This window comes from Centrocercus urophasianus, unplaced genomic scaffold (assembly GCF_019232065.1).
Source record: "Centrocercus urophasianus isolate 14NV4802_14NV808 unplaced genomic scaffold, USGS_Curo_1.0 seq_30, whole genome shotgun sequence".
NCBI classification, from domain to species: Eukaryota; Metazoa; Chordata; class Aves; order Galliformes; family Phasianidae; genus Centrocercus; species Centrocercus urophasianus.
The window spans coordinates 6,753,985-6,778,810 of record NW_024884867.1 but is presented as its reverse complement, the minus strand read 5'-3'; the positions used below and the strand labels follow the sequence as shown (position 1 = coordinate 6,778,810).

The window sequence follows — 24,826 nt, the reverse complement described above, 5'->3', positions numbered from 1 at the left end:
TTGTGTTCCCCTTTGCAAGACTTGTATCTGCTGGTGATCTTTTGAAGCTTGGAGACTTTTTAAGGCTTGTGCCCCTTGGGCCCTTCTTGGCTGTAAGAATTGGCTCACTGATGGGGTTACTTAAAGCACAAACGATTTGTCTTTTCTAATACATTGGTAATCAGGCTGTATTTGCTCTGTGCTGCTTATTCCTTGTCTCACCAAAGCAACAGCCAGATGAACAAAAACTGAAAATTATCCTCTGTAGGTTAGAAGAGCAAGGCTTCAGTACCTCTTCCCCAAATCTGTCTGCAGAGCATACGTTTCTTCACCTTGTAACAGTGAGTCTGTTCTTCCACGTTTTACATGACATTATTCCCCAAATTTATAGAGTGAACAGACACTATCTTGATTGCTGTTGATTATATTAAGTGGAACAGTGAGAATGGGCTCTCATGATAAAATTAAGCAGACAGAAATCTACTTACTTATGTGTCTGCTTTTAACTTAGAGGTTAGTCATTCAAAAGTAGCCTTGGTGTTTCTCTAAGAAAATTAAAACTTAAGTCTGTAGGTACTGTACCAACACCTTGAGCCCTGATGCTCTTATTTTCTTGCAGGATTGGATTTGGGACTCTTGATTGACTTAATGCCTGGACAGTGGACTCTGCTGAGCAGTGCTGAGGTTGGACAACATGGTATTCCCATGGAACTGATGTCAGTGTTAGGCATTAAGCTGCTTAAATCTATGTAAAAACAAAGAAGAGAAATAATATTTCACCATTTCCTTTAAAGTCTGTTTCTTGAGTTGGTGGTTTGTTTTCTTTCCCTGGTAGGATGCTTCAGTTGATTGAGAACAGGGATTTTATTTTAAAATCATTGCTGAAGGCTCGATGCTGGTTAATGTCCCTCTCAGAACTGGTGACTTTGAACTTAATATAGTTTGAGAAATTCTGATGAGTCAAGCCTGTGATTTCAGGAGAATATACTGCAGCTTTCTTACTGGTTTCACATTTACTTTTTTAATATCTCTAAATTGATCTCGCACAAAGCATTTTAGTAGAAGGCAGTGAAGAACAGTGGTGTTTAAGCAGTGAGAAAACCACATTTCAGCCTGACTTCGCTCTTGGCCAAGCATACCAATGCCAGTGGTACTGCAGCGGTGCTATCAGACCTCTGGGAGGAAGCTGTGGCTGGAGAGCACTGTTTCTTTACTACTGATTTTGTGGTGATTTCAGCGAGGCCGCTATTAGAGGTAGCTGATATGCCAAAAGTAATGGTTACTGAAATAGCTGATTTTGCTAATTCTTGAACAGCACGAACAAGTAGACTTATATCTGCTTTAAGCAAATTATTCTGAAAGAAATCACTGCTATGAGGGAGTTGGCACTTCAGTGGGAAAACAGCATAGGTCTCTCTTCACGTGTACTGTAATCCCATGTACTTTCCTAAACATGTCTTGTAATGCATCTCTGGCAAATTTTGTTTTCTCCTAGCACTAGTTGATTGAATCTTGGCAAAAGAAACAGAAGCCAGTGCTCACTAGAATCACAGGACCTTTCCTACAGCTCTTCTTGAACATAAGCTGCTCTTCCTGAAGACTATGTTCATCACCAGGAAGTGTGCAGGCAATGAATACTTGGGTGACAGGCAAGTGTAGGAACACCAGCTCTCTCAGAACAAGGTGTGTGTATCACAAACCCTGAGCATCATTAAAATACAAGCAAACCCACAAAAGGTTGCTCCATCACATCCCTAAGTCCTGCTGCCCGCCCTTTACCCACTTCTTACAAAGTCTGGATGCTGAGAGCAGAAATTGGAGTGCTGTGGAGCTGTCAGTGCTGGGTTGGGTCGCTGTCAGTGGGGGATGGTGAGAGAAGTGATCCTTTTATTTGGGTTTTAAATAGTTGAGTTTCAAGTCAATTTAATGTGTACACGTGCATATATATAAGAATAATGTTAATTTTGAACTGATTCTAACGCTTAGACTTGAAATTTGTGTGGTAATTTGAACTTCAATCAAAACATTATTAACCTCCCCATTATTGCCAATGATTAGGAGTTGATATGACCTAAAGGCAAAACTAGGCTCTGACAAGTCTTGTTGCTCCCAGGGCATCAGAGTGTCCACTGCCAGGAGCAGTCATTGGCTCAGTTTTGGTGCAGTGCTCGTGTCTGAGCTGCCTGCAGCGTGTTTGCATGGGCTCCATGCTTTTCCAGCCCTGCTGCTGCAAACCTACACTGGTATGCAGGAGGCACAGTAATTCAGCCTTCAGCAGTGAGAGCTGAATTTAGCCACTGATGGATCCAAATCTAGGAAACCAATTGGGAGCTTAGGGAGAAAAGCTGCTGTGATCTTCACATCTATCAACAAATAGTGGATGAGGAAGAAGGAGATACACTATTTCTAAAGCTTTTAATGTAATAACCGGAAGCAACTACTTCAGTTTGCTATTTAATAAAACCTTGGGCTTTCAACATTCAAAATGCTGGAAAAAGAAAAGAATTATGTAATGAAGAATTAGCAATATAAGTTTTATTTAATCTCATTTTAATTCGATGCCAGGTTTTATCCAAATATATAGAAAATGAGTAAAACTGTTCACCTAAGTTGTAAGAATCTCGTTCAACCCTTCCAAGCATTAAAGTATAAACATTAAAAATCTGAATAAATATAAACTATAAAAATGCTTAAATAAATTGCTTAAATACAAAAATGTATTCCATGCATTCATAAATTCTCGCCGGTAATGAGAAGTACAGAAGTCTGCTGGTAATCATTTCCTTCTCTTGGAAATAATTGCAAGATAAAAATATAAATAACATTAAAATCACTGAAATCACACTTCCCTGTTTGTTATTAACATAATAACCAGTTAATTAAATCACTCTGGCTTACGTCAGTGCACTCTTTTTACATGATGTTGCAAATATAACAGTATAAATAGTTTTATAATAAATAAAGTCAATAACTTAAGTCACTCATCTTTTAAATATTAAACTAGATCATATAGCTATGAACAGGAAAGCAGTACATTGTTAGCATTGTTCCTGGCATCAAACTGATCGTAAATGGTGGACGGGCACACAGCAAAGCTCTAGGATCCTGCAGGTATTTTGTCATGCTGACATATTAGATTGCTCCTGAACTGTACGTTTTTGTTGTGTTTTGCATAAATTGTTCATATTTCTCCAAAACCCTCCAGATGTACATCTTCTTCTGTGCTGTTCTCATTGCCTGGATGTCGTTCCGAATGCTCAGCAGAAGGTCCTTGTTCTTGCAGCTGTGAAGCGCATCTCTTTCAAGCAGCGTCATGTTCAACTGGATGGTGTTTACGTTCACAAAGGCAGTGAAATTCTTACCACAAATCATTTCTATATCGCTTCTTAGGGTTTCTAAAACATTGTAAAATGTGTGCATGCAGCAGTCTGCTTCCGCAGCTGGGCATGTGGGTATTTTCTTCATCATTTCATTGACTTGGGTGTCAGCAGTTAGCCAGGTTTTGGTTGCTTCTGTTATAGGACTGCATCCATTCTGCAGGGGAGGAAGAGAGACCGTTATTCTTTTGGTTTCCATCTTTCCTGGTAGTTTCCATGTTAGACTATGTAGGAGTATTCAGTTGTGTCTGCTTGAGGTTCTGTTGTTATTGTTCAATAGCTGTATAACACCTACTGTCCTTTAAGTCTTGCACACTATCTGTGACTGTGCAGCACTTTCTATCTTAATAATCTACTTGTCATGGTTTTTGGCACTTCTAAGTCTTTTTGTTGTTGTCATACAGGTAAAATTTTGTCATGCTTTTACAGTGTTTTTATCTGTTTTAGCAGAAAAGGTTTAGATTTCAAGAATGAATTCAGGGGAAGTGTTTTACGCTGATTTTTTATCAGTGCATTCCTAGGAACACGTTCTCAGGAATTGAAACTTGCCTTCAGCACTGATCCTTCGATTCAGTTCTTGTTTTTGCTGTCTCCAAGGAAAGGCTGAGCAGGATTTTTTTCAGAAGTGCACCTGGCTGCCCTAGCATTATGGTCAAACTGAAGAGTAAGGCAGTCCTCTCTGTCTACCCCGTGATCTGAGCACTGACACTGGTTTCATCCACAAAGCTGCCTGCTTCAAGCTCAGTGTGAATTAGGAGATGATGAAAAATGCATGAATCTGGAAGGCGAGAGCTGCCTAACCATCCTAGACAGTGCTCCAACTCGATCGCAAGGTAATGTGATATAAATGCCTTCCTCCTTATATGGGCTATTGGGAGGTGCCTCTTTCAGGTTCTAACCCAAATATTTATTTTAAGCTGGTCTTTCTATTACTATTTTAGAATAATTCAAGGGATTCCTCTGCAGTCATAGGCCTAGAAAATGCAAAATAGTACACTTACGTAGTTTTTGAACAAGGTAGTTGCTCGCTTTTCGAGGACTAGAAGGGGCTTTATGCTGGTAGTATATTGCTTCTGCCTCTGTCCTATAGTAGTTTTCCCTTCTTCTGAGGCAGCTCTTGGTGCCAAGGAGACCAAAGAAGCCAGAGAACAGAAGAGGAAGATCGCAAATGTGATTTCTGCATTCAATTGAAGAGGAAAAAAAAAAAGTACACTGAGTACAGTCTCAAACCTCTACATCATTTTTGCAAAACTCACTGGTTTTGTGCACCACACGAGCGTTCTGGAGCATACGGACTTCAAGCACCAGAGTGAAGGAGGAGCATCACCCATTGTAGCTGTGCAGCAAGGCTAAGTTGCACCCACCTGCTCTGCGTTCCATGGTGGCTCAGGCAGCAGGAGTCTTGTGAGATGCTGGTGTTCAAGCTGCTTGTTGGCTGGAGAGCTGTGGATGGGGACAGCTAGGTGGTGTTTAAGTACCATGACTTTTGCGTCAGTGGTTCTCCTCTGGTTTTTTGCGGATGCTGGTGTGGGTTTTTTTCTTTTCTTGAAAGATTGCATCAAAAGTTGGTTCAAATGCGTCGTCACTGATTGTGATCTAGAATGCAGTTTCGAGCTGACACGGATGGTGTCTTGTATCATCAATTTGACTAGGAGTTCAGGATGCTTGGCTTAACCATCCTGTCTAAATCCTTGGGATCTCCAAACGGTACAATTTAGAGCATGAATTCTGTTGTTTTCTTCCTCCAACGTGATGAAGTGTGCAAGTACACAGCTGGGTTCCTGAAGGCAGCAACAGTCTCCTGCAGGGGCCAGTGCAAGAGTGGGCCAATGCTGGATGCGAAAGAACCACGAGGGACTCGTATGCAAGACAGATCAGGCTTTGGATGAGTGTGCATAACCCTAGCTGGATCTCCGTAACACCTCGTGTACCAGATGTAAGCCCCTGAGGCATGCCAGCAGAGGATGCCCAGGAACCACCTCTCAGCTTTTCGCCTTCTCTCTGACTCTGCTGAGGCTGTTTTCTCTGTGCCCAGTTACTAAAGGCAGGAGAACCTTATATGCAGCAAAACAGAAAGCCTGTTCCTAGAACTCAGAAAGACAAGCCTGTGATCAGAAGAGGAGTTGCAGATCTGCTGATATTTTAGGACAGAAATTGAAGTAGAGGAAACTCTCATAAACGCACCTTTGTGAAAAGGTAGAGTGACAAGCTTTCACTTGTACTACTATGACTAGGGAAGTAGAGAAAAGCTAGAAAGTAGTGAGAGATTCAAAGACAAATGCATGCCAGGTCCAGAAAACTTTCAAGGAGCAACATTTCGGGAGTTAGTGTTTTCTGTGTGCAATTATCCATCTGACAACGAAAGGCCTGACATACATAAGTTCCTATGGTCTCAGGAACTGCTTAGTAGGAATGAACTGATTCCAAAGGCTTGAAAGGGAAAGGCATTTCCCCTGTACCATGTTGTGCTCAGGTCCAACTGGGCTGTAACTTCCGCCTCAGTGGTTGGCCTAAGGCCATGTTACTGAGCTTCACAAAGAAAACAAGGTTCTTTTACTGCTCTCAGCAAGCCTGGGACTGAAGCAGAGGGATGCAGCCAACCCATGGTGTTGAGCTGCTCTGTCTGAGAATGGGACAATGTTTTTGCACAACCTGTGTTCCTGGTGCTAAACAGAACAAACAGAATATGTTATCATGGCCTGAGACGTGATGTACGAGTACCGTAGAGTGCTGGAGAAGAAGCAGGAGAGCACCGTTCCGGCAGAGACTTCTTTTATTTAGAGTTACGTGTTATTTGGAGATACATATTTCTTTGCAGAAGGTTGCCTTTAGGAACATCTCAACAAAGACACCGATGAGTATAGGTGGTTCCTTTCAGGTAGGAGGACTGCATCTTGGAGGGATACTTGTTTGGAAGTGCAGAAATGCAGTTGGTGAGATTCCTCATCTGCACTGCAACAGCAGGAGGCCATCAGGTACTGCCAGTCCCTTCCAGTGGCCCCAGGTGGGTGCCACAGGGAGGATGGATGAGGAACTGCAGCACTCTTCCTCCTGATGCAGCAATTAGTTCTAGAACCAGTTCTAGATTATCCCTGACGCAACTGCAATACAAATAAAGGAAGCTTTCATCTTGGCTTTTCTGCAGAATAAAATTCAGCCACTGGCAACGCTCTTTCAAAGAACTATAGAAAGTTTGACTCATTTTCTACTGGACTGAGGTTTGCCTGGTTATTCTACTTCATGCCATGCCCCAGTCTCATGCACGCTCCGCTTGTCCTTCCCTATCTGTGCAGCTGTGATAAGCTGCTGAGCTGATAAGGGAGCAGATTGATATCCGTCCTGTAAAACCCTGCATGAGTGGAAGTTCAGCTTTCCACCACGTAATTGCCAGGCGCTGCAGAGCATCTGCAATTCATTTGGTGAAATGTTGCTGACATGGGTCTGAACACTCCCCAGAGTGGAATCTGTTGCCGTCACCTGCACACCTATCACTGGAAAAAACAAAGAATCCTCTTGAGTGCAGAGACCTGAATCTGACCTCAGACAGAGCTGGGGCTTTTGTCTCGAGGGGCAGCTGCTTTTTCCAGGCAGTACTTTTAGCCATGAACTCAGTTTTCCGATGACCTTGTGCTGCAGTGGCATCAGTGCCCTCCACACAAACAAATAAGGTGCTTTTACAGCTTGCAGCTCATAGAGAACACGACTGCTTCCTCCCTGAAACTTGAGGGACACTCAGGATATAGATAAGTGAAGTGGCAAATGCCATGTCTCAGGTCCTCGGCCGGGGAACAGGGCGATGCTGCACCCCACGCACGCCTCCTGCTCTTTTCTTGCTTGGCTGCAGCCCCCAGAGCCTGGAAGAGTCCCTCAAAGCCTGGGATTTCTACCCAGCTTGCAGCCCCATAGAGCGCAGTCCGCAGTCCCCAGGACATCCGTGTCTGTGTCATTTCCTAGCGACGGGACGCGTTGCCAAGAGCCAGAGAATTCCTGCATGGCAGCGCCCGGCCCTCACAGCCTCTCGGCTGCTTTTCAGAAACACCTGCGGCGCCTGGGCCTGCGGGACTTCCCCTGCGGCCTGGGCAGCTGGGTAGGGGCTGGGGGGCACGGCTGTGGGACAGGGAGCATCTGGAGGGGTTCTGCAAGGCGCTAACTGTTTCTCCACTCTCTGCAGAACAAGTCCCGCTTTGTCACGTATGCAGGCTCCTCAGGGCAGGAGGAGGAGAGGCTGCTGGGTGAGGAGAGCCCTGAGGCGCTGCTGGAGCTGCTGCAGGACCCGCGCAGCCCCTGGACCCTGCCACCAGGCTGCAGCCCCCAGGACCAGCGCCTGCGCCGTGTGGCAGTGCTGGCTCCCCAGCTCACCTGCGGCACCCGTGTTCTCCGGCTCTTCAGGTCCCTGCGGATTGTTGGCAAGGATGTAAGTACAGCGGGATGGCAGATAGGGATGGGCTGGTGCACACAGCACTGCCTGTCTCCAGGCCAGGAAGCCGTGTCTTCCTACTGAAAGGGAAACCATCTTGGGAAAAACAGTTTCCCCAACCCAGGGTCTCCCCAGATTCTTTTATTGCAGCTGGAGTAGAGCTTCTGGCTTCCCTGCTCAGTTTGTTATGCACTAACCTGTGTTACACACTTGTGTGGATCAGCACTACGTATCTGTCAGTTCAGCTTAGGTGGCATGAGATGTCTCTGGGACACTGCGGCCAAACCTAGCTCTTTGCAGGTGGAGGAAGTCGATGAGGGACTGTTGCAGTTACAGCACCTGGAAGAGCTCATACTCTGTGCCAACCAGATCAGCAGGATCACCTCAGCCAACCTGCCCCGAACACTGAAGGTGAGCAAGCAGTGCCTTGTGATGGTGGGATGGGGAGAAGGGTCCCACCTGGGAATGCCACACAAGTTGAGCAGCTCAAGACAGATCGTTCCAAAGGGTGTTTGTTGTTCAATCTATTCTGGGCAGGTCCTGGAGCTCTGCTGCAATGCCGTATCTGATCTGCAGGGTCTGTGTGCTCAACCTCCTCCAGAGCTGCAGCACTTGGGGCTGGGATACAACAGGCTGCATGGCCCTTTGCAAGACAAACACCTCACTGCAGACTTCTGGTAATGCCACAGCCAGATGTGTGCTCCTGAAGGCATGTGAGCAGATGTGAACGGATGACCTCCAGCCATTCAGGGGCCTGCATTAAGAAATTACAGCCCCTCAGCACCCTGTTCGGCGCAGTTCCTATGTTTCTATGCATTTCCTTTTTCCCATGCTCTTCCCAAAGGCCCTGCTGGGAGTCCTCCCTGAGGAAGGGCCTAAAACTTAGGCTGTATCACTGACGGATGTGGTGGGGTGGTTAATGGATGCTAGAGTAAAAAGAGGCTTAATTATGGGGCAGACTGGCAGTGGATTGTGTGGCTCAGGAATTTGGAATTGGCTACTGGTGCATTCTCCAGTTTGATTCAGTTTGTGCCACTGCAGGTTCTTACGCGGAGGAATCACAATTTCTGTTTCTTTTCTTGATCCTCAGAGGGGTGTTGTTTGCCTACCCTCATTAATGGATTTTCTCCCTCAGGCCAAATCTCATCTCGCTTGACCTGAGCTTTAATAATCTAACGGATCTGTTTGGGCTGGTCTCCCAGCTGTCCAGTCTGAAGAAGCTCCGCACCCTGCTGCTCCAAGGGAACCCACTGGCTCTCATTCCCGCTTACAGAGGCTTCGTTGTGGACAGCCTGCCTAAGCTTTCCTTCCTTGATGACATCCACATAGGGCTCGACGAGAGGTACCAGTTCCGTGGCTTATCGAAGCAGCCAGGTGAGCCTTTGTCTTAAACCTACTGGTGCTGAACCCAACATTCAGGAAGTGGCTTCATCATGGTGGAGCTAGGAGACCTCAGGACTTACTGCATCCAGGATTGCCTGTCTTCAAAAGATCTTTCTCTGAGTCTTTTTTTTACCCCATCAGTGCAATGAAGGCAGCAATGCTGCAAATGTAGCAAAAGACAGTGAGAATCAGTTATCTGCTATCTGAAACGTACAAAGTACAAGATTAAAAAAGTTTTCATGCTAATTGTGTGACAGGAAGATAAGTGAGGGTTGTGTGAACCATTACTACGTTGGATCAAAATCTGCCCTGGTTTGTGCATCCAGGATCCTCGCAATCCAGGGATTTGGCACGTGTGTCTCATTGTGGAAAGCTCAGCAAGAAGGGGATGGCTGTGGGCAGGGTCTCTATCCCAGCTGATTCCCTCTGGTTCTTCTGGCCCTGCAGAGAAGAGGCTGGAGGAGGAAGTCTGTCATAAGGAAGTGCTCACCCAAGGCTGGTCTGGAGCAGGGTGTGAACAATCCAGTCTGGTTTCTGTAGCACTTGCTCAGTGTCATTGCCTGCCCCTGTCTTTGCTTTCTAGACCTGTCTGGTTTCACACTGTGTGTTTCCTTCTTGAGCTACTGAAAGAACATCTGGGAATGTGCTCTCGTGTTGCACTGCCAGCACAAATCGGTGCCACCTTTGCATGCGGCAAATCCCAGGCAGGGGCAAGGGCAGGGGGCTTCAGTGGGTGGGAAGGCCTTGATGGCCCCCCACTTGATGATGTTATGCACTGGTAGTGCCTTATTGAGTCAAAAATGTTAAACAAGAGCCAAAGCACTGAGCCAGATGTTGTGTGTGGCTTTGGAGTGACCTCATGTGGCTGTGGCTTGTCACAGCGTTTGCAAAGGAAGGCAGGGAGTTACGCTAGGCAGTAGGATTTGACATCCTGGATGTTTCTGCTTGTTCTGTGCTTTTCTTCCTCCTAAGCAGGGTTCTTTTCCCTTCAGAGCTGATAAAAAATGAAGCACGAGTGGTTGTGAGCATTGGGAAAATCAAGGGAGTTCCTGATCCTAGCACACTCCAGGAGCTGGAGATTGGGTCTGAGGCACCAGTGATCACCTACAGCTTCTGTGTGACCTACGAGTTTGCAGCAGAGGAGACTGAGGATGGTGGCACTGAGGTTGGTGCTTAACTGAGCTCCTGAAAGCAATAGGCACTGGCAGGCCACGGTGGTGGGCATCTCCAGAATGCAGAGCGAGACCATTCATAATGAACTACCATGGGCAACTGTGGTGCTAAGAACAGAATTCACACCTGGCCACATCCAGCAGCACCAGTCTATGCTGACCACGTTCCCTGTCCTTCCTGGGGAGCACTGTTCTGCACATGGAAGAGCATTTACAGCTCTCCTACTGCTGGGTGCTGCAGACCACTCTCCGATACTGGTGCCACTGTGCAGCTCACCTTTCTCTGCCCTTTCTCCTGGTGGCTGGAATGGGCTGGGGAATGGAATTTCAGAGGCATGCTGTCTTTGAGCCTGATGCAAGCACAACCAGACAAGCTCTGCCAAGAGGGAACATCTCTGTTCCAGGTAAAAATTCATCAGAGTCCTGTGGTGGCCACTCTGGATGTGGACAACTCTGCATGGGACTTGAGGGAAACAAAGGGCCAGCAGGAGTGTGCAGCCATGGAGGACCCTGCTGCACATACTGGTAATGAGGAATTGCAAATCCTACATCCCCTGGCCAGGGTAGTTTATGGTTTTTCTAGAAATGTGGCCTCAGTGCATCCCTTGTGGCATCAGCCACAGCTAGGCTGTTACTGAGGTTGGTGGATAATGAATTGGCATTGGTGTTGTCCTGGAGCCATTCCTGTCCTCAGGAAGTAAAGGTCTCTCTTAAAAAATCTTTGTCTTTGCACAGCAAAGGTGTTTGTCACCCCTGGAGAACCCTGGGCAGAAACAATTGACTGCAGCTACAGAAAAGAGCACACTGCCAAGGATTTAGTGGGGCTGAAGGACTACCTGCAAACTGGAACGATTGTCTCGATAGTGGAGGAGAAGGTGGGCACGTGGAAGGTCTGGTGAGAGGGGCAGGGAGGAGAAATTGCTGCCGGGGGAACCGGCAGTGGCATTAGAAGGCAGACTGGACTCCCTCTAGGAGGCAGCATTGTGCAGTCCTGCAGAACCTCTCTCTGGCAGGTGCTCTGGTGGCCCGTCAGTGCTGACTCCGAGGAAAATGCAGTAAAAAGTGGGAAGGAAAAACGGGAGCTAAAGAAGGACAGAGCCAAGGTAGGATGCTGGGAGGGAGCAATGTCCAAATACCATCTGACCTGTAGGAATAGCGATGAGGGAAGGACAGACCTTCTCCTGTGTCGGTTTTGGGTGGGATGGTTTTCCTCCATCCTATACCTCTAGCCAAGGTTTCTTGTGCTATGGAAAGAAGGCAGCAACTAGTAGTATGCATTTTGGATGTAGATATGTGGGCTAAGGGCTGGGATGGAATTGCTTTTTGTCTGATAAAGAGACCCAATGCTCAGCTGACACTTGTGCCTGTACTGGTGCCCTGCAGGGTCCTGGTCCCAGAGACAAGCAGAAGAAAAAGAAGAAGAAGGAGAAGCCACGTGAGCTTCGCAGTGACCCACCCATTCAGAGGATCCTGGGCTCTGAGAGGGTGGCCCTGGATACCTTGCTGGCCACTGAGACAGTGATGGCAACTGTGTGTGACTTCGGGATCCTTATCACCGAGCAGCTGCTGCAGTCACCGAGTCAGGAGGAGAAGCTGGTAAGGAGCTGTCCTAGGGGGCAGGGAGACGTGGCTGAGGAAGGGGCTCAGCACATCCTGCCCTGCAGCATCCTCACATCCATCCCTCAGCTCCCTTCTCCATGAAATCCTCCTGAAATAACCTTGCTGGAAAAACACCTATCTATATAGGCATTGTTATTTAACGTTATATTAGCAGTAAGTACTATTATTTTTCATGGGCCTGTGTTAAGAAAACAGATGACTCTATTTTTCCATCCAAAATGAAAGCTTTTGCTTCTTCCGATGCTCTTTCTCTCAAAACAACAACACACAGCAGCTGTTCTGAGACTTGCTGTTTCCTGGAGCCCCTTCTCTTCTCCAAGCATCTCTTCTGCTATGTTCCTGCTTCGTCATGCCTTTCTTCAGCCGTTTGAATGCCGGTGACAGAACCCAAGCAGCAATGGCTGTCACAAGATTGAATGAGGGCAGCGAATTTCGACACCGCCTGACTGTGGAAATGTCTGTCTCCACAGGACAAGAAAAAAGGCAAAGCCAAGAGCAAAAAAACAAAAGCAAAGAAGGAAAGCAAGAAAGCCACAGCGCCTGCCAAAGGTGACCGAGGGCTGGCTGAGCAGAGCAGTATGTGTGAGCAAACAGCAGCAGTGCCCAGTCCTGCAGCCAGCTCTGCGGAGCTGGGCACTAACTCATGTCCTGAGCCCTGGCTGTGAATGCTGCCATTGATGCTGTGGGACAGGAGGGTTAGGCACACACCCGGGGACCTTGTTGTGTCTGGGCATGCACTGAGGGTGGGCTGCTGGCCTGCGTCCTGGGACCAATGAACACTCATGGCTCCGTGAGCCAGGGAACAGGGCAAGGCATGTTGTGGGGTGAGACATTTGCTGCCTGTTATTTCAGCTGCCAAAAGCAGCCAGTGGCCTGGAGTGGTGCGGGCTGCTGGAGGGGTGATGTCTGGGATACACAATCAGGTCCTCATCCATTCCCAACTTATGTCTCAGAACACTTTGCAAAGAGGATTATTGTTCTTTCTAGTTGAGAGACGAAATGCACAGAGAGCCCTGGGTGCCGTGGCCTGGCCAGGAATAGACTCCACTCTGCTGTCACACTCAAAGAGGCAACCCGTCCCCTGCTCCTTGGTGCAGAGCTCATGGTTGTTCTGTCACCAACATTGCCTGGGCTGCTGGATATAGACCTCGCTCTGCCTCTTGCAGGGATTTATTTTTTTGCTACAGAAACAGCAGCACCAGCACACCTGTGCAGGAGCAGGAGGAATTTTGAGAAGGATGAGATGGCTGAGAGAGATGCTGAGAAGTCGCTCGTGGGTCAAGGAGGGCTGCCTAAAAGAAGATTAAACCCCTTGAATCATCACTGTGCTGGTTCCCCATCATGCAGTGCTCATTTGCAATATGTGCTCAAATTGCAGCTGAAGTAGTGAGATGCTATCATGCGACCGATGCTTTTTTCTTCTGTTCCACATGAGTGCCTGTGTTGTGTGCATGCAGCAGCCCTTCCTTCTAGCTTGAGGAACAAACCCTTTGTGTTGGGGGTTGCATGGCCAGCACAGAGAGCAGCTGCTGATACAGGAAACACCGAGTGGTCAGACTCCAGGTTAATTTGGAGTCACAGTTCCCTGGTGCAGGTTGGCGATAGCCACTGAGTGCATTTTTCAGAGTGCCTCAAAATCTGTTGAACCCGCAGCTCAATACCCCAGTGCTGACGGCCCCGTGGCTGTGAGCTTTGCTGTGACTCATGCATCACTCCAACCACAAGGCTGTGGGGGCAGGTGGGCTGCTCGGTGTGTTGTGAGTCACCAAACCGCCCCGTGTCCTTTGGTTCCTTTGGTGTTCGTTCCCCACCAAACTGCTGTGGATTAATCACAGAATTGTAGGGGTTGGAAGGGACCTCCAGAGATCATCGAGTCCAACTCCAATCCCCCTGGAAATGCAGCAGCGGGGCACTGGGCAGCCTCCCAGCCCAGAGCTGAGGCTGATTTGCATCCCTCCGCCGGCACATGCACACGAATAATAAATCCTCTTAGGGACGTTGGGATCTCTTCCAGGCAGCTCAAAGAGGGAAGGCAGGGAGCTTTGTCTCGAGCAAACCATTTGCCCGGGCATTGAAGGATGTCTTCGGAAGTAGTCTCACTGTAGGTCTCACTTTAACCCATGGAATGATTTAGTCCCATCTCTCTTTTTTTCTTAGAAATTACAGAGCGATTTTTGCAACAAAAAGCAAAATTGCAGGCAGATTGATTGCCTTCTTAAAGATGCTTATTACGCTAAGTCGTATTCAAATAGCTTTTCCCTCAGGGCCCCGCCGTGAGTGCTAACTTGGTGGGCATACCCCCATGCACACAGCTGCTTTTCAGGCTACAAAGACAGAGACTGATTTACTGCTTTCCACAGGAAAGAAAAAAAACGGACATTCTGCTGAGGAGGAGGAGGAGGGATGTGTGATGCAGCCGGTGCCGCTGACAGTTGAATTCCAGATGCAGCTGCTTCGGTGGCCCGCGGCCGGCACCCAGCAAGGGGAGAGCATGACCGAGGCTGCAGAGAAAGCTCAGTGATGCGTCCGTAGCCAAAGAGCGAGCAGCAGAGGTCAGTGAAATAAAACCCGCAGGGATGCTGCCATGCTGCTAGTCTGGCTGAATCAATGGGGATGGAGGATGGCGTGGGGGCTCCTGCGGGAGCTGCAGGCGGTGGGCGGGGAGGGACGTGGGTGTGAGGCGCGGCTGTGGGGAGGCTGGGGTGCGATCTGCGTTGTGCGGTAGGAGGCTTGAGGTGCAGTGCTGTGTGTGTGCGCGCGAGGATGGGGGCACGGTGTGCGCGTTCATCTGGGCTGCAGCGTGCTGTGTGTGCGGGGATCGGGGCGTTCGGAGGCGGCGGATCCCGGGGCGGGCCGGGGGGCGGATCCTGGGGCGGGCCGGAGCTCCTGGGCTGCTCTGCGCGGCTGCGAGCGGAAAGCGGGCGTGCGATTCTCAGTGAGTGTCGGTGCGGCTGCGGGACGGGCCGGGGCGGACCGAGCAGAGCCGAGGGCGAGCAGCGCGCCGCGGCTCCCAGCCGAGCCGTGCTCTCCCTGACCAACAGCTCCGGAGCCCGGCTCCCCGCTCGTGTCCTGGCCGGCAGCGCCTCGCTGCTGCTGCCCCTGCTCCGAATCCGCAGTAAGACCCAGAAAATTCGGGATGGGAACGGTGGGGAGTGGTCCCTGCGGCACCGGCTGTGCATTTCAGCGTTTCGCTGTCCTTTGCTGGGATCGTGTGCTCCGCTCCGCCTGCGGAGGGCTGCGGCTGCAGGCATGGGTGCTCTAGGATGGGAAATGGAAAGTGTAAGTTGGCTCGGTTTCACTGTTAAATGCTTCTCTCTCCTCACTCGGACAGGGCCTGCATTCTGCACCAGAGGTTGCTATGTATCCCAGGATTAAAAGCCTTGCACTTTCTGCCTTTTCAGTCACGCTGCTGGCATCTCTTTTTTACATCAGGAGAGAAACTAAGCTGCTAACGTCACCAGAGGACCAGAAGGTGGATGTAGCAGATCCCAAGCCTTTGGTTTTGGGCAATGCTGAACCCAGCAACTGTTTGCCTGACTTGGCCGTTGCCAATTCTTCTGTCTCCCTCCCAGAGCTTCACCGCGTCTTCCTGACTTACAGGCACTGCCGAAACTTCTCCATCCTGCTGAAGCCTTCCAGGTGTAGCCAAGAGACCTTCCTCCTGCTGGCCATCAAGTCTGCCCCAGTCAATATAGAACGGCGGGTGGCAATCAGGAACACGTGGGGCAAGGAGGTCTCCATCGGCGGCAGGCGCGTCAGGCTGGTGTTCCTTCTGGGGCGCTCGGAGGCCAAAAACCAGGTGCAGCCACTGCGCCAGCTGCTGGCTTATGAGAGCCAAGAGTTTGATGACATCGTGCAGTGGGATTTTGTTGACAACTTCTTCAATTTGACCCTCAAGGAGCTGCATTTCCTCCGCTGGTTCGTGGAGGACTGTCTGAAGGCCAGGTTTGTGCTGAAGGGCGACGATGATGTCTTTGTCAACACTTACAATATTGTGGAGTTTCTCCGGGATTTGAAACCTGAACAGGATCTGTTTGTTGGAGATGTGATCGCTAACGCCCGGCCCATCAGGAACACAAAAATCAAGTACTTTGTTCCCGAGTCCATGTACAGAGCTTCCTTCTACCCTCTGTATGCAGGCGGAGGGGGCTACGTGATGTCCAGAACGACAGTACAACGCCTCCAGAGCACCGCAGAGGGCGTGGAGCTCTTCCCCATAGATGATGTCTTTGTGGGAATGTGTCTGGCAAAGATGGCAGTGGTCCCAATGAACCATGCTGGCTTTAAGACTTTTGGGATCCAGAGACCTTTTAATCCTTTCGATCCGTGCTTGTACAAGGAACTGATGGTTGTGCACAAACTAAACCCAACCGAGATGTGGATCATGTGGACGCTGGTGAAGGATGACAGCATTAGGTGTGCGGTGTCAGTAACACACTCCTACAGAAGGGGCTGGAAGTGAAGCTACAGCTGAGCACAGCGGCAGCTGGCTGTTGACAGATACAGGGTACTTAAACTAAAAATCAGGTTGTGGTAGAAGTGTTTTCTACTAACAGGTTATACTTGAGCCACGGGGTTTTGTTTTGCAGTTGGTCTTTTTCTGTCAGTGGGTTACTGAGGTGGTTGAATTGTCATGGGAAGGGCTCATAGGTTGGAGATGCAGCACAGGAACTTGGCTTGCTTCCGCCTGGCCGTGCTGGAACCTGGGTGAGCCACAGCTGCCACAGGTGACGTGAATGAAGTGCCACCTCCACTGGAGGCTCGCAACACTGAGACTGGTGTCTAATTTGTTCTCTTGTAGGGAAGCTCGTGATGACTAATGAGTGAGTGTACTTGAAATTAATCTTTTGAAATCAAGGCAAGGGTAGAACAGAGGCCAGCGTATGCTGCTGTGTGCACTGCAGTGCAAATCTACTGTCCCAGATCAGCAATCCTGCAGGTCCTACAGGACAGCAGGAGAAAGGGAAAGGAGTGGGAAAAGGAAAGCAAGGCTTGGAAACATTTTGCCTTAACACAGCACAGTGATCACCCAGTGATGTGAGGGACTGGGCTCCAACTCGAGCCGTTTGATGTTACAGAAGTTAATTTCAGGCTGACTTGCACTGGAAGCTTTTGCACACTTTCTGATTGGGTTTCAGAGAAGTGTGTCCTGAGTGGTAGTAAAGCACAGTGGCTGCAGCTTTTCAGGCTGTGTGGGAGGTGTTTGGGATTTATTTGGTTTGTTTGGTTCTGTAATGTTGAATATAAATAAAATACAGTTTTGAAAATGTTTTTATGGGAATATTCGCGTGTCTCCTGAAAGCTGAAAGAACTACAAGGAAAAAGAGGCTGACATCTGGCAGTGGGTATGTGCAGGAAGGAGCCATCAATATTAAAGAGAATGGGGTTATGTGGAAATGGAAACTTGCCACATCCTCCTCTGTTCTCACCCCCCCCAGTCCAGACATGATGTACAAATATGGAATCAGCAACTCAGCTGAGTGCTCTGAGTAATTAATCTGAGAAATGATTAAATTGAAGCTAAGTCTTGCTTATACTTCTATGAAGCTTCTCAGCTCTAGGGTGTCGTGCTGTGTGTGAGCTGGCAGTGACCTGGAAGCTTTAGAAAAAATCTAAGGAAAAAGAGGAAGTGTACAATTACAGAAATCAGAGTGTTTTGTGTTGTGCAGCTCATAGCTGTCTTGTGTTCACTGTCACCAGATGTGAGCTGGAGTTTTCAGAGCTGCCTGGGTAGTGCTACAAGGAGGAATTCCTTGTTTATGCTCCTTAGAGACCTGAAGACACCCCTAGCCCAGAGATGTGACATGCATCCTGTGGAGGCTGGCTGCCAGTGTGGGGTGCAATGCTGTTAGTTCTTGCTTAATAGTGTATTTTCTTTGCTGCCTTAGCTTCTTAAAGCACCAGGTGTAGTTTTAATTTAGCTTACTGTGTGACCCAGGCTCTTACAGCATGAGTTGCCACCCCAGTGTAAGCTGCTTCTGCTAGGTGTCAGTAGGTGTGTCTGAGGAAATCAAGGGCGACCTGTGTCCATCCTCAGCAAGCTCTTGAACAAGCTGCTAGCATATTTCTCACTGCAGCCTGAGCAGTATTGTCTGAGATGCTGTCTACAAGTAGCTTCAGATTAATTGGCTTTGTAAACAAGGTTGAGTATCAGGCAGCAAAACTTGGTTTCTCAGCACTGTTTTCTGTGTACTGCTTGTTCCAGAGAAGGGATGTGACAGAGCAGTTTGGTATGATGTGAACTGCTGTGGCAGCTTTTTTCTGTTCCCCTAAATGATTCCAAACGCAAACTCAGTAACATCATGCAGTGAGTGATGTTGTGGCTCTTCTGGGCTTAAGTGCGTTGGTTAATTCCTGATGTGTAACTCACTTCTCACTGAAGGTTTGGGGCTTTTTCCACTCCATTTTGGAGGTAATGTCAAGCCGCTCATGAATCTGTTTCTCTTTCTGATTTGAGCTGACTTGCTACTTCCACATCCGCAAGTCTGAGGTGCATAAAGTCTGGGTCATACTGTAAAACAAGAAGTGGGCAAGAGGGGGTGGGGCAGGCTCTGCAAGGGGAGGAATAGGTGGGAGTTTTTCCAGCTCCTGGGTTGATGTTCATCTCCCTTAAGCCAAACCCCTGCGGAAGTATCAGAGTTACTGCAGCATCCTGACTGCTACACAACCTGCACACACGTTTCAGGCAGTGGTTTGGCAGTTCTTAAACTGCTCCACAGAGCAAATAAGAGCAGCTGTGGTTAGAAGGCTGACCTGAAGCCGCAGTTAGCTCTTAAGGGTGTGACTGTGTCACATTTACAACTGATAGTCTCAAGGTATTAGGGATCTTCCAAATGCTCAGCCCTGAGCCTCCTTTGGGACCCTCTGCCTACTGGCACAGCAGACATCAGCATTTTCCTAGGAGCTTTGATTCCAAACTCTACCATCCTCCTTAGATACTGCAGCATCCAGTCAGGAGCAGGAGCAAAGAAAGGGTGGTTGTTTTGTTTGTTTGTTTTTAAAAACTCTTTTACCTTTTAATCTGTAAGTGTACAATGGTGTGCAGCTGAGATTGCAGTTGTTCAAAGGCAGACAAAATGAGACAAAGGCTCATGTTACAGCTGAAAAAATACCTCATCAAGAACTCAGTTTAGTAACAGCAACCTCAACACAGATGTAGTGCATCTGATGTTAACGTGCAGTGCAAAATCTTAGGATTGTATGCCTTCTCAGAAAAACTGATGAATGGGGATTAACTGAGTCCAATCAACACTGATAAAGTTCTATCTCATCAACGCTATTCTACACAGCAATCTCAGCTGAAGTTTTATTGTTTGTACAGTTAACACTGCAAATTTCACGTTGAGCTGTTAAGTTAGAAAATGAACACAACGGAAGATACCTGTGGTTTTGAAGTCTGTAGTGAAACACTAAGATCACAGAAAGAGAGAATGAAGATTATTTTTTTGACACTTTTGCTGGAAAGCACTCAAATATGTAAAACTCACTTTTGTTGACTGCTTTGTAAAATCTGCAGCAGTTTCCACAACTACTTTATAACCACAATGCCGTGAAAATCAAATCTCTTCCTTCCTGGGGAAGGCAGATACATTACAAGTACTGGCTCCTGGGTGAAAGAGGCTGTCATACTGAATTGTGCAAAACTTCTCTAAGAGGAACTTGGGTAACTCCATAGCAGGTTTTCAGCTCTACAGCAAACAATTCCCCTGACTGCAATTAAGTGCAATTAGATATAGCTATCAGACTCAACTCTGTTACAAGCTTTTAAGTCAAAACTGAAAACAGCACTTAATCTTTTACCTATGGTAACATTTGGAATGAAATGAATTTGCCCAATTTAATAGAGATATCTACTAACAGACATCATTTACTATACAGGTTAAAACCAGTAACTTTTAAATACACTTCTTTGGTTGATACCTACTTAGGCTCTATGTTAGAGAGCTCTCACAAACATACCAAACCACTGCTAGGATCTTCCCAGCAGACAAAATTAACAAGCTATCGTTGATAGCAATTTACACATTTGCATAGTTAAACACTTAAATAACTGAATCCATAATTATAAACACAGTCAAGGCCTTTCAGATTCTTGGAATTGTCTTGATCCGTCAAGCAAGCCTATCTGAGGGTAAGGGGTGGAAATGGAATCACAGGCTTATTTCAGAGGTTTCCTGCTATCCAACACTTAGAAGTTTGGAACCCTTCAATTTCTGATTGATTCTCACATATTCTAAAATGACACTTAAGTTCATGTCAGTCTTCCCGAAGATAAGGGTCCTCACCTGCATCTGTACTTCCTAAAGTACCCTGAGGCAACGAAGATTCCTCTCCTTGGGCTTTCAGGAGCTCCTCTGTTTGAGCTTCAGCTAACTTGGTCTCTGCCTTCTGGGACAGCTGCCGTACTTCTTGCACCTGTGATTTGATTAGCTGGATGTGGCTTTGAGCTGTCACCGAGGCTTGATCTGCACCTGAAAAGCAGTCATTTAAATATATAGGGTTAGAAGAGAACTGAGCAAACCTTCAATTAAGGAAGAAAATGTCTGTAGTTCTCACCTGCTTTGCTAAGTGTTTTGATGGTTCTTGGGCTATATTAATGCTAAACGCATTTACTGTTGATTTACCTTAACCAATACCCTACGTGAAGATTTTTGTGCCCTCCTAATTCTTCCCTCCCAGCCAGCTTTCAACCAGGATCCAATCAGGCTGATCAGCTTGTGCTGCCGGGCTTGAAAACGAAGCCCTGCCCACTCACTGCCGCAGGCACTTTTGGTTCTTGTGCAGTAGTTGAACCGACCATCATCTGAGACCCTGCTGAACGTGGAAACTCTATGCTCCTACAGATTCTACATCTTTTTCAAGCTTCATCAGGAAATCGCACCTACACAGGTAGGCTGTCCCGATGTATTTACTGTTTTCCTTCTTTCTCTGCCCCAATATTTTCTGATCTGCCCTAAGTCAGTCCATAGCTCAATCTCAGAGCTATCAAGTCTCTGCACACTTTTGTGAAAGCTTTTATGTAGGGAGAAAACAAAATTTGTATCATAACTGAGTGAAAGGTAAATATTTTCACTCTTCAGTAAAAGAGGATCTAGCTAGGGGCACCAGCTAGGCTCCAGGCATTGAAGCACGTTTGAGCACTGCATTTGAAAATAACACTTTGTCAAATATTTTCTGGCATGGTTCCTATCAATATAAACAATATATGAAGTTTCCAGCCCTGGTTCCCAGGACATCTGTACTAGAGCTGTAGCCAACAAAATAAGTTCTTAGCACTGCTAACAACCAGCATTAATTCTAAATTGGTACATTATTGGAATTTATATTCCCTCTCTTTCCCAACTCCATTCTCATAGAATAAATACTGCCTACATGTTAAGTGAAAGATTCTCAGTATTTCTGCTTGAGCATACCTGACTGATACGCAGCTTCTGCTGCCATCTCTGAAAGACGTAATGCTGTCATCCAGCTGGATTCTAGCTTTAGGTATTCTTGCTGTTTTGTTGTCATCTAGGAGTAAAATGATTATCCAATTTGATATGAGAATATCTGAATGCTGTTCCAAACAGTACCTCTGTGAAAAGGTGAGCAAGTGACAGTACAGCTTTCTGAGAAAAGCTGAAGAGGCAAATTGCTGACTGTGATACAAGTTGCAGCTAGGTAAGTTCCTCAAAGGACAACCTTGTAGTTTGTTTAGAAAATGGGAAGGGTCTGTGTCTTTGTATGGAACGGATAAGGCATGTGCCAGGAGACTTTGTATGGAATAGTTAGGGGAGGTTCCACCAGACACTGTGTTTGAACAGATACGGTTCCAGGACTCTTTGCATTGAATATGCATGCCCCTCCAGGAAGACCTCTGAACGTGTATCAACTGAAGGCCTTTTTGTGCAACATATGGAGGGATAGTATCTGCCACGCACCCAGTGCTGTTAGTAAAGAATTCCTACTTTGTAACACTCCAACTTAAGACTTAGAGAGTTTCCTGATTGACTGTTTTGCGGTAACAACTGAAGGGAGATGAAGGCTTACATCAACTCTGGCTCCTATTACCACCTGCCAGACTGCATCCACTTCGTCTGAGTTCATCTTCCCAAGAAGATTTGTGTATTGCTTGTAGAGAGACACCAACGTATAAACTGCCTGCAAAGGGATCGTTTCACACAGTTACGTGAAAATCTATAGATGTTGGCTCACTGTTAGCTGGTGTTAATGAGTCATAGAAAGCAAAAGAACTAACCTGGCTGTATTTAATCTCCAGTATATGCAGTGGGTAACAAAATCGTTGAATACTTCCCAAGGTGCTTTGCTCTTAAGTTTGCTGTTAAACATGTTGAAAAAAGCAAGGAGTATACTCTGACTCGAGCACCAGAACTTTGATGCTCCAAGATTGCACATCATCATGGGCTTCTTGGGATTCAAAGCATGCAACCACTGATTTCCTACTCTGAAAGCCCACTGCTTCCTACCTATGCTAGAACAGTTCCTTGTAGTACCACAGAAATATATTTGTACTGGGAAAAACAGAAATATGTAAAAGTACATTAGCCCATGGAAATTTTGGAGATACCGATACAATTTGCTGTCTGCCTACCACAGGGCCAAAGTACTATTCTTCATATACTTGCCATAGCAATGAGGCAATAATACTTGTGAAATTGATAAGGAAGGAATGCAAATACTCCTTTCAAATTAGCACTTCTTTCTAAAATTAAAATTGTATCTTGTTGTTTCAAGTTTAAGTATGGCTTATTCCATTCTTCTGATGAAACTCAAATTTATGGACCTAGAAATAGGCACAGAGAGTAAATAAAATATAGGGCAGCATATCCTACGTACTCAATGTGCACAAATCTGATAGCTGCCCTTCTGTTCTGCTCCAAGTAACTGGTCTGATTTTCTTCAGCCCCAGTTCTGAAACACAAGTCCCTTCAACTTAAGTTCAAGATCAGAGGACAGGTCTAACAAACCTAAAAATAACTTTAACATTTAGTGTAGTAAGACAATAGTGAGAGCCACTCCAGAATTTCCCAGGGACCCGAAAATCAAAGTGCATAATCTCTCATCTTACCTTTGTATACTCTGTCAGTGCTTCAATCAGTGCGTATGTTGTTTGAGAGAGGAGAGTGGAAGTACTGTCTGTTACCAAACAAACGGCTCTCTTAATCAAGGCGTCGTTACTGAGAGAAGCTGAGTTCTGTTTCTGAAATACAACAAGTTTGCATTATCATTACACTGACTTCCATTTATACATTATTGGTAACTAATAATGATAAGAAAAAGCACCACTGCTAATCACAAGGCTGGACAGCCCAGAGCAAAATACTAGTACGAATTTCTCTGTAAAACAAGGCCTTATTTTTTTTTCCTGCAGATTTGTTACTGAAGGTAAACACTGTCTTTCTCATTTCTTTAGCAACTGCAAGGCATCAACAGCTGTGATCCCTAAGGCAGAACCAAGAAGGTACAAAGGAAAGCGTAAGTACCAGCTTATAAAACGCTAAGTTTTTGAGTATTTGGGACATAAAAGGAAGGCTTTCTAACACGCAGGGCCGCACGTCCGTCACCGGAGCTCCCTTACCTCCACGACCGGGACAGCACACAGCGCAGCTCCCAGCCCTGCGCCCACCGCGCCGTGCCACCGCCCGGCCCCACCAGGAAGGCAGCGCCTGCTGCTGCTGGCCAGCGCGGGGCGGCCGAGCCTGGAGTGCGAGAAACAGAGCGAGCGGTTACAGCAATTACAGCAATAACAGAGCAGGGACGATCTGCAGCAGCTGGATGCGTGACCCATAACGGTGCTGCAACCACAGCCGATGGGCACGCCGGTTATCGTCACGATGCTGAGGTATGAAGGCAAGAAACAGCAGCTGGGCACAGCGACTGTTTGTCTCACCGGGTGCCAACGCATCGCTAACACTGGGCAACACCGACAATCAAGGTCTAAAGCGTGTTTAAAAGCGGAATTATTTCCCTTTATTTTCTGAAAATAACCGGTCGGTTTTCCTCCCACGCTGCATGCTCCTAACCCAGGTGGGCACCGCCGCCCCAGCCCGGCCGCCCGTAAGCGCGGTACCTCAGTAGAGACCGCCAACCGCGCAGCCAGAAGGACCGCGCCGCCATCTTGGGAGTGGGCGGTACTCCGGAAGTGACGTCACGCTGGGGGGTTGGTGGTCCGGAACGGCGCGTGCGCGGAGGGCGGGCACGTGGGGAGGGCGCGAGGTGCCGTCATGGGGTAACGGTCGCTGTGTGGCGACCAGCGGTCCTCGGCGCCGCGCGGGAACGTTCCCGCCGCGCTCAGCCCTCGCGGTTCGCACACGCTCGGCTCCCTCCCGCTCTGGTCCATTTCATCTTTACTTTTCCAGAGTATGTGGTACTGCTTTGTCTCTGGCTAGATCTACAGCTGTGGTAATCCCCAGTGTTTCCAGTTAAGGTTTCCTATACAGTCACACGTGAAAGGCCTAATAAGATCAATTAATTCTGTTTGCACTGCGTATACCAGGAATTCCCATCTGTTCTCTGTGAGACTCAGCTGACATAGTCCAGTTTTAGCAAGGTAGGGCTGCAGCTCTGCCACATCCTAAAGCTTCCCCTGTATTTTAAGTATTTACTGAAAATCGCTGAGCTTTAGAATGCCAAATGGCAGCACTGTAGATACGTGGTTTTGCTGCTCTCCCTCAGTGTACCTCACAGAACTGTAGGAAGCTTTGTGCAGGATTGCTGCATCCCTCCCTTCCTTTCCTGTGGGTCCCTGGGGTGAGGAGAGAATCCCTGGGCAAAGCTGCTGGGAAGGCAATGCCTGGGAGGCAACAGAACTGGAAAGAGCAACACAGAATGGTGCATTCATGTAGATGGTATTTCTTTTAATCTTTCTTTTTTACATA

The 24,826-nt window shown here is 47.4% G+C and overlaps 3 protein-coding genes across 7 annotated transcripts; 2 read left to right on the top strand and 1 right to left on the bottom strand.

The window, feature by feature from the left end:
• Nucleotides 1-598: 598 nt before the first annotated feature.
• Nucleotides 599-15,606, top strand: LRRC43 (leucine rich repeat containing 43). Of its 4 annotated transcripts, XR_006170602.1 has the most exons (15): nt 599-4,189; nt 4,471-7,443; nt 7,528-7,770; nt 8,074-8,184; nt 8,311-8,450; nt 8,909-9,147; nt 10,149-10,321; nt 10,733-10,853; nt 11,064-11,203; nt 11,342-11,431; nt 11,712-11,924; nt 12,419-12,497; nt 14,309-14,500; nt 15,280-15,420; nt 15,521-15,603. XR_006170602.1 is itself a non-coding variant. In XM_042829142.1 (14 exons), the coding sequence occupies exons 2-13, from the start codon at nt 7,153-7,155 to the stop codon at nt 14,467-14,469; spliced, it is 2,001 nt and encodes a 666-aa protein (XP_042685076.1). In that variant the 5' UTR covers nt 599-4,189; nt 4,471-7,152; the 3' UTR covers nt 14,470-14,500; nt 15,521-15,606. The 4 variants fall into 4 exon arrangements, 2 of the variants coding, with proteins under 2 accessions (XP_042685076.1, XP_042685077.1); XM_042829142.1 differs by lacking the exon at nt 15,280-15,420 and having other exon boundaries at nt 15,521-15,606; XR_006170603.1 differs by lacking the exon at nt 599-4,189 and having other exon boundaries at nt 4,231-7,443.
• Nucleotides 15,070-17,219, top strand: B3GNT4 (UDP-GlcNAc:betaGal beta-1,3-N-acetylglucosaminyltransferase 4). The gene is made up of 2 exons (XM_042829145.1): nt 15,070-15,227; nt 15,350-17,219. The coding sequence occupies exons 1-2, from the start codon at nt 15,212-15,214 to the stop codon at nt 16,408-16,410; spliced, it is 1,077 nt and encodes a 358-aa protein (XP_042685079.1). The 5' UTR covers nt 15,070-15,211; the 3' UTR covers nt 16,411-17,219.
• A 2,021-nt stretch (nt 17,220-19,240) lies between these two features.
• Nucleotides 19,241-24,071, bottom strand: DIABLO (diablo IAP-binding mitochondrial protein). 2 transcript variants are annotated; one of them, XM_042829147.1, is made up of 6 exons: nt 24,019-24,071; nt 23,527-23,647; nt 23,017-23,148; nt 21,978-22,088; nt 21,362-21,458; nt 19,241-20,419 (listed from the first exon to the last, which is right to left on the bottom strand). In XM_042829147.1, exons 1-6 carry the CDS (start codon nt 24,063-24,065, stop codon nt 20,205-20,207), a joined length of 723 nt encoding a protein of 240 aa, XP_042685081.1. In that variant the 5' UTR covers nt 24,066-24,071; the 3' UTR covers nt 19,241-20,204. The 2 variants fall into 2 exon arrangements, with proteins under 2 accessions (XP_042685081.1, XP_042685080.1); XM_042829146.1 differs by lacking the exon at nt 24,019-24,071 and having other exon boundaries at nt 23,527-23,936.
• Nucleotides 24,072-24,826: the final 755 nt, after the last annotated feature.

What these genes read in the sequence shown, in the direction of transcription:
- LRRC43 (XM_042829142.1), top strand. Translation starts at nt 7,153, where the DNA reads ATGCTGCACCCCACGCACGCCTCCTGCTCTTTTCTTGCTTGGCTGCAG. An exon ending in GGACCCTGCTGCACATACTG is followed by an intron (nt 10,854 to 11,063) that starts GTAATGAGGAAT and finishes GTCTTTGCACAG; the next exon opens with CAAAGGTGTTTGTCACCCCT. An exon ending in TCTCGATAGTGGAGGAGAAG is followed by an intron (nt 11,204 to 11,341) that starts GTGGGCACGTGG and finishes TCTCTCTGGCAG; the next exon opens with GTGCTCTGGTGGCCCGTCAG.
- DIABLO (XM_042829146.1), bottom strand. Translation starts at nt 23,853, where the DNA reads ATGCGTTGGCACCCGGTGAGACAAACAGTCGCTGTGCCCAGCTGCTGT. An exon ending in CACTGACAGAGTATACAAAG is followed by an intron (nt 22,089 to 23,016) that starts GTAAGATGAGAG and finishes ATCCCTTTGCAG; the next exon opens with GCAGTTTATACGTTGGTGTC. An exon ending in TAATAGGAGCCAGAGTTGAT is followed by an intron (nt 21,459 to 21,977) that starts GTAAGCCTTCAT and finishes TTTTACTCCTAG; the next exon opens with ATGACAACAAAACAGCAAGA.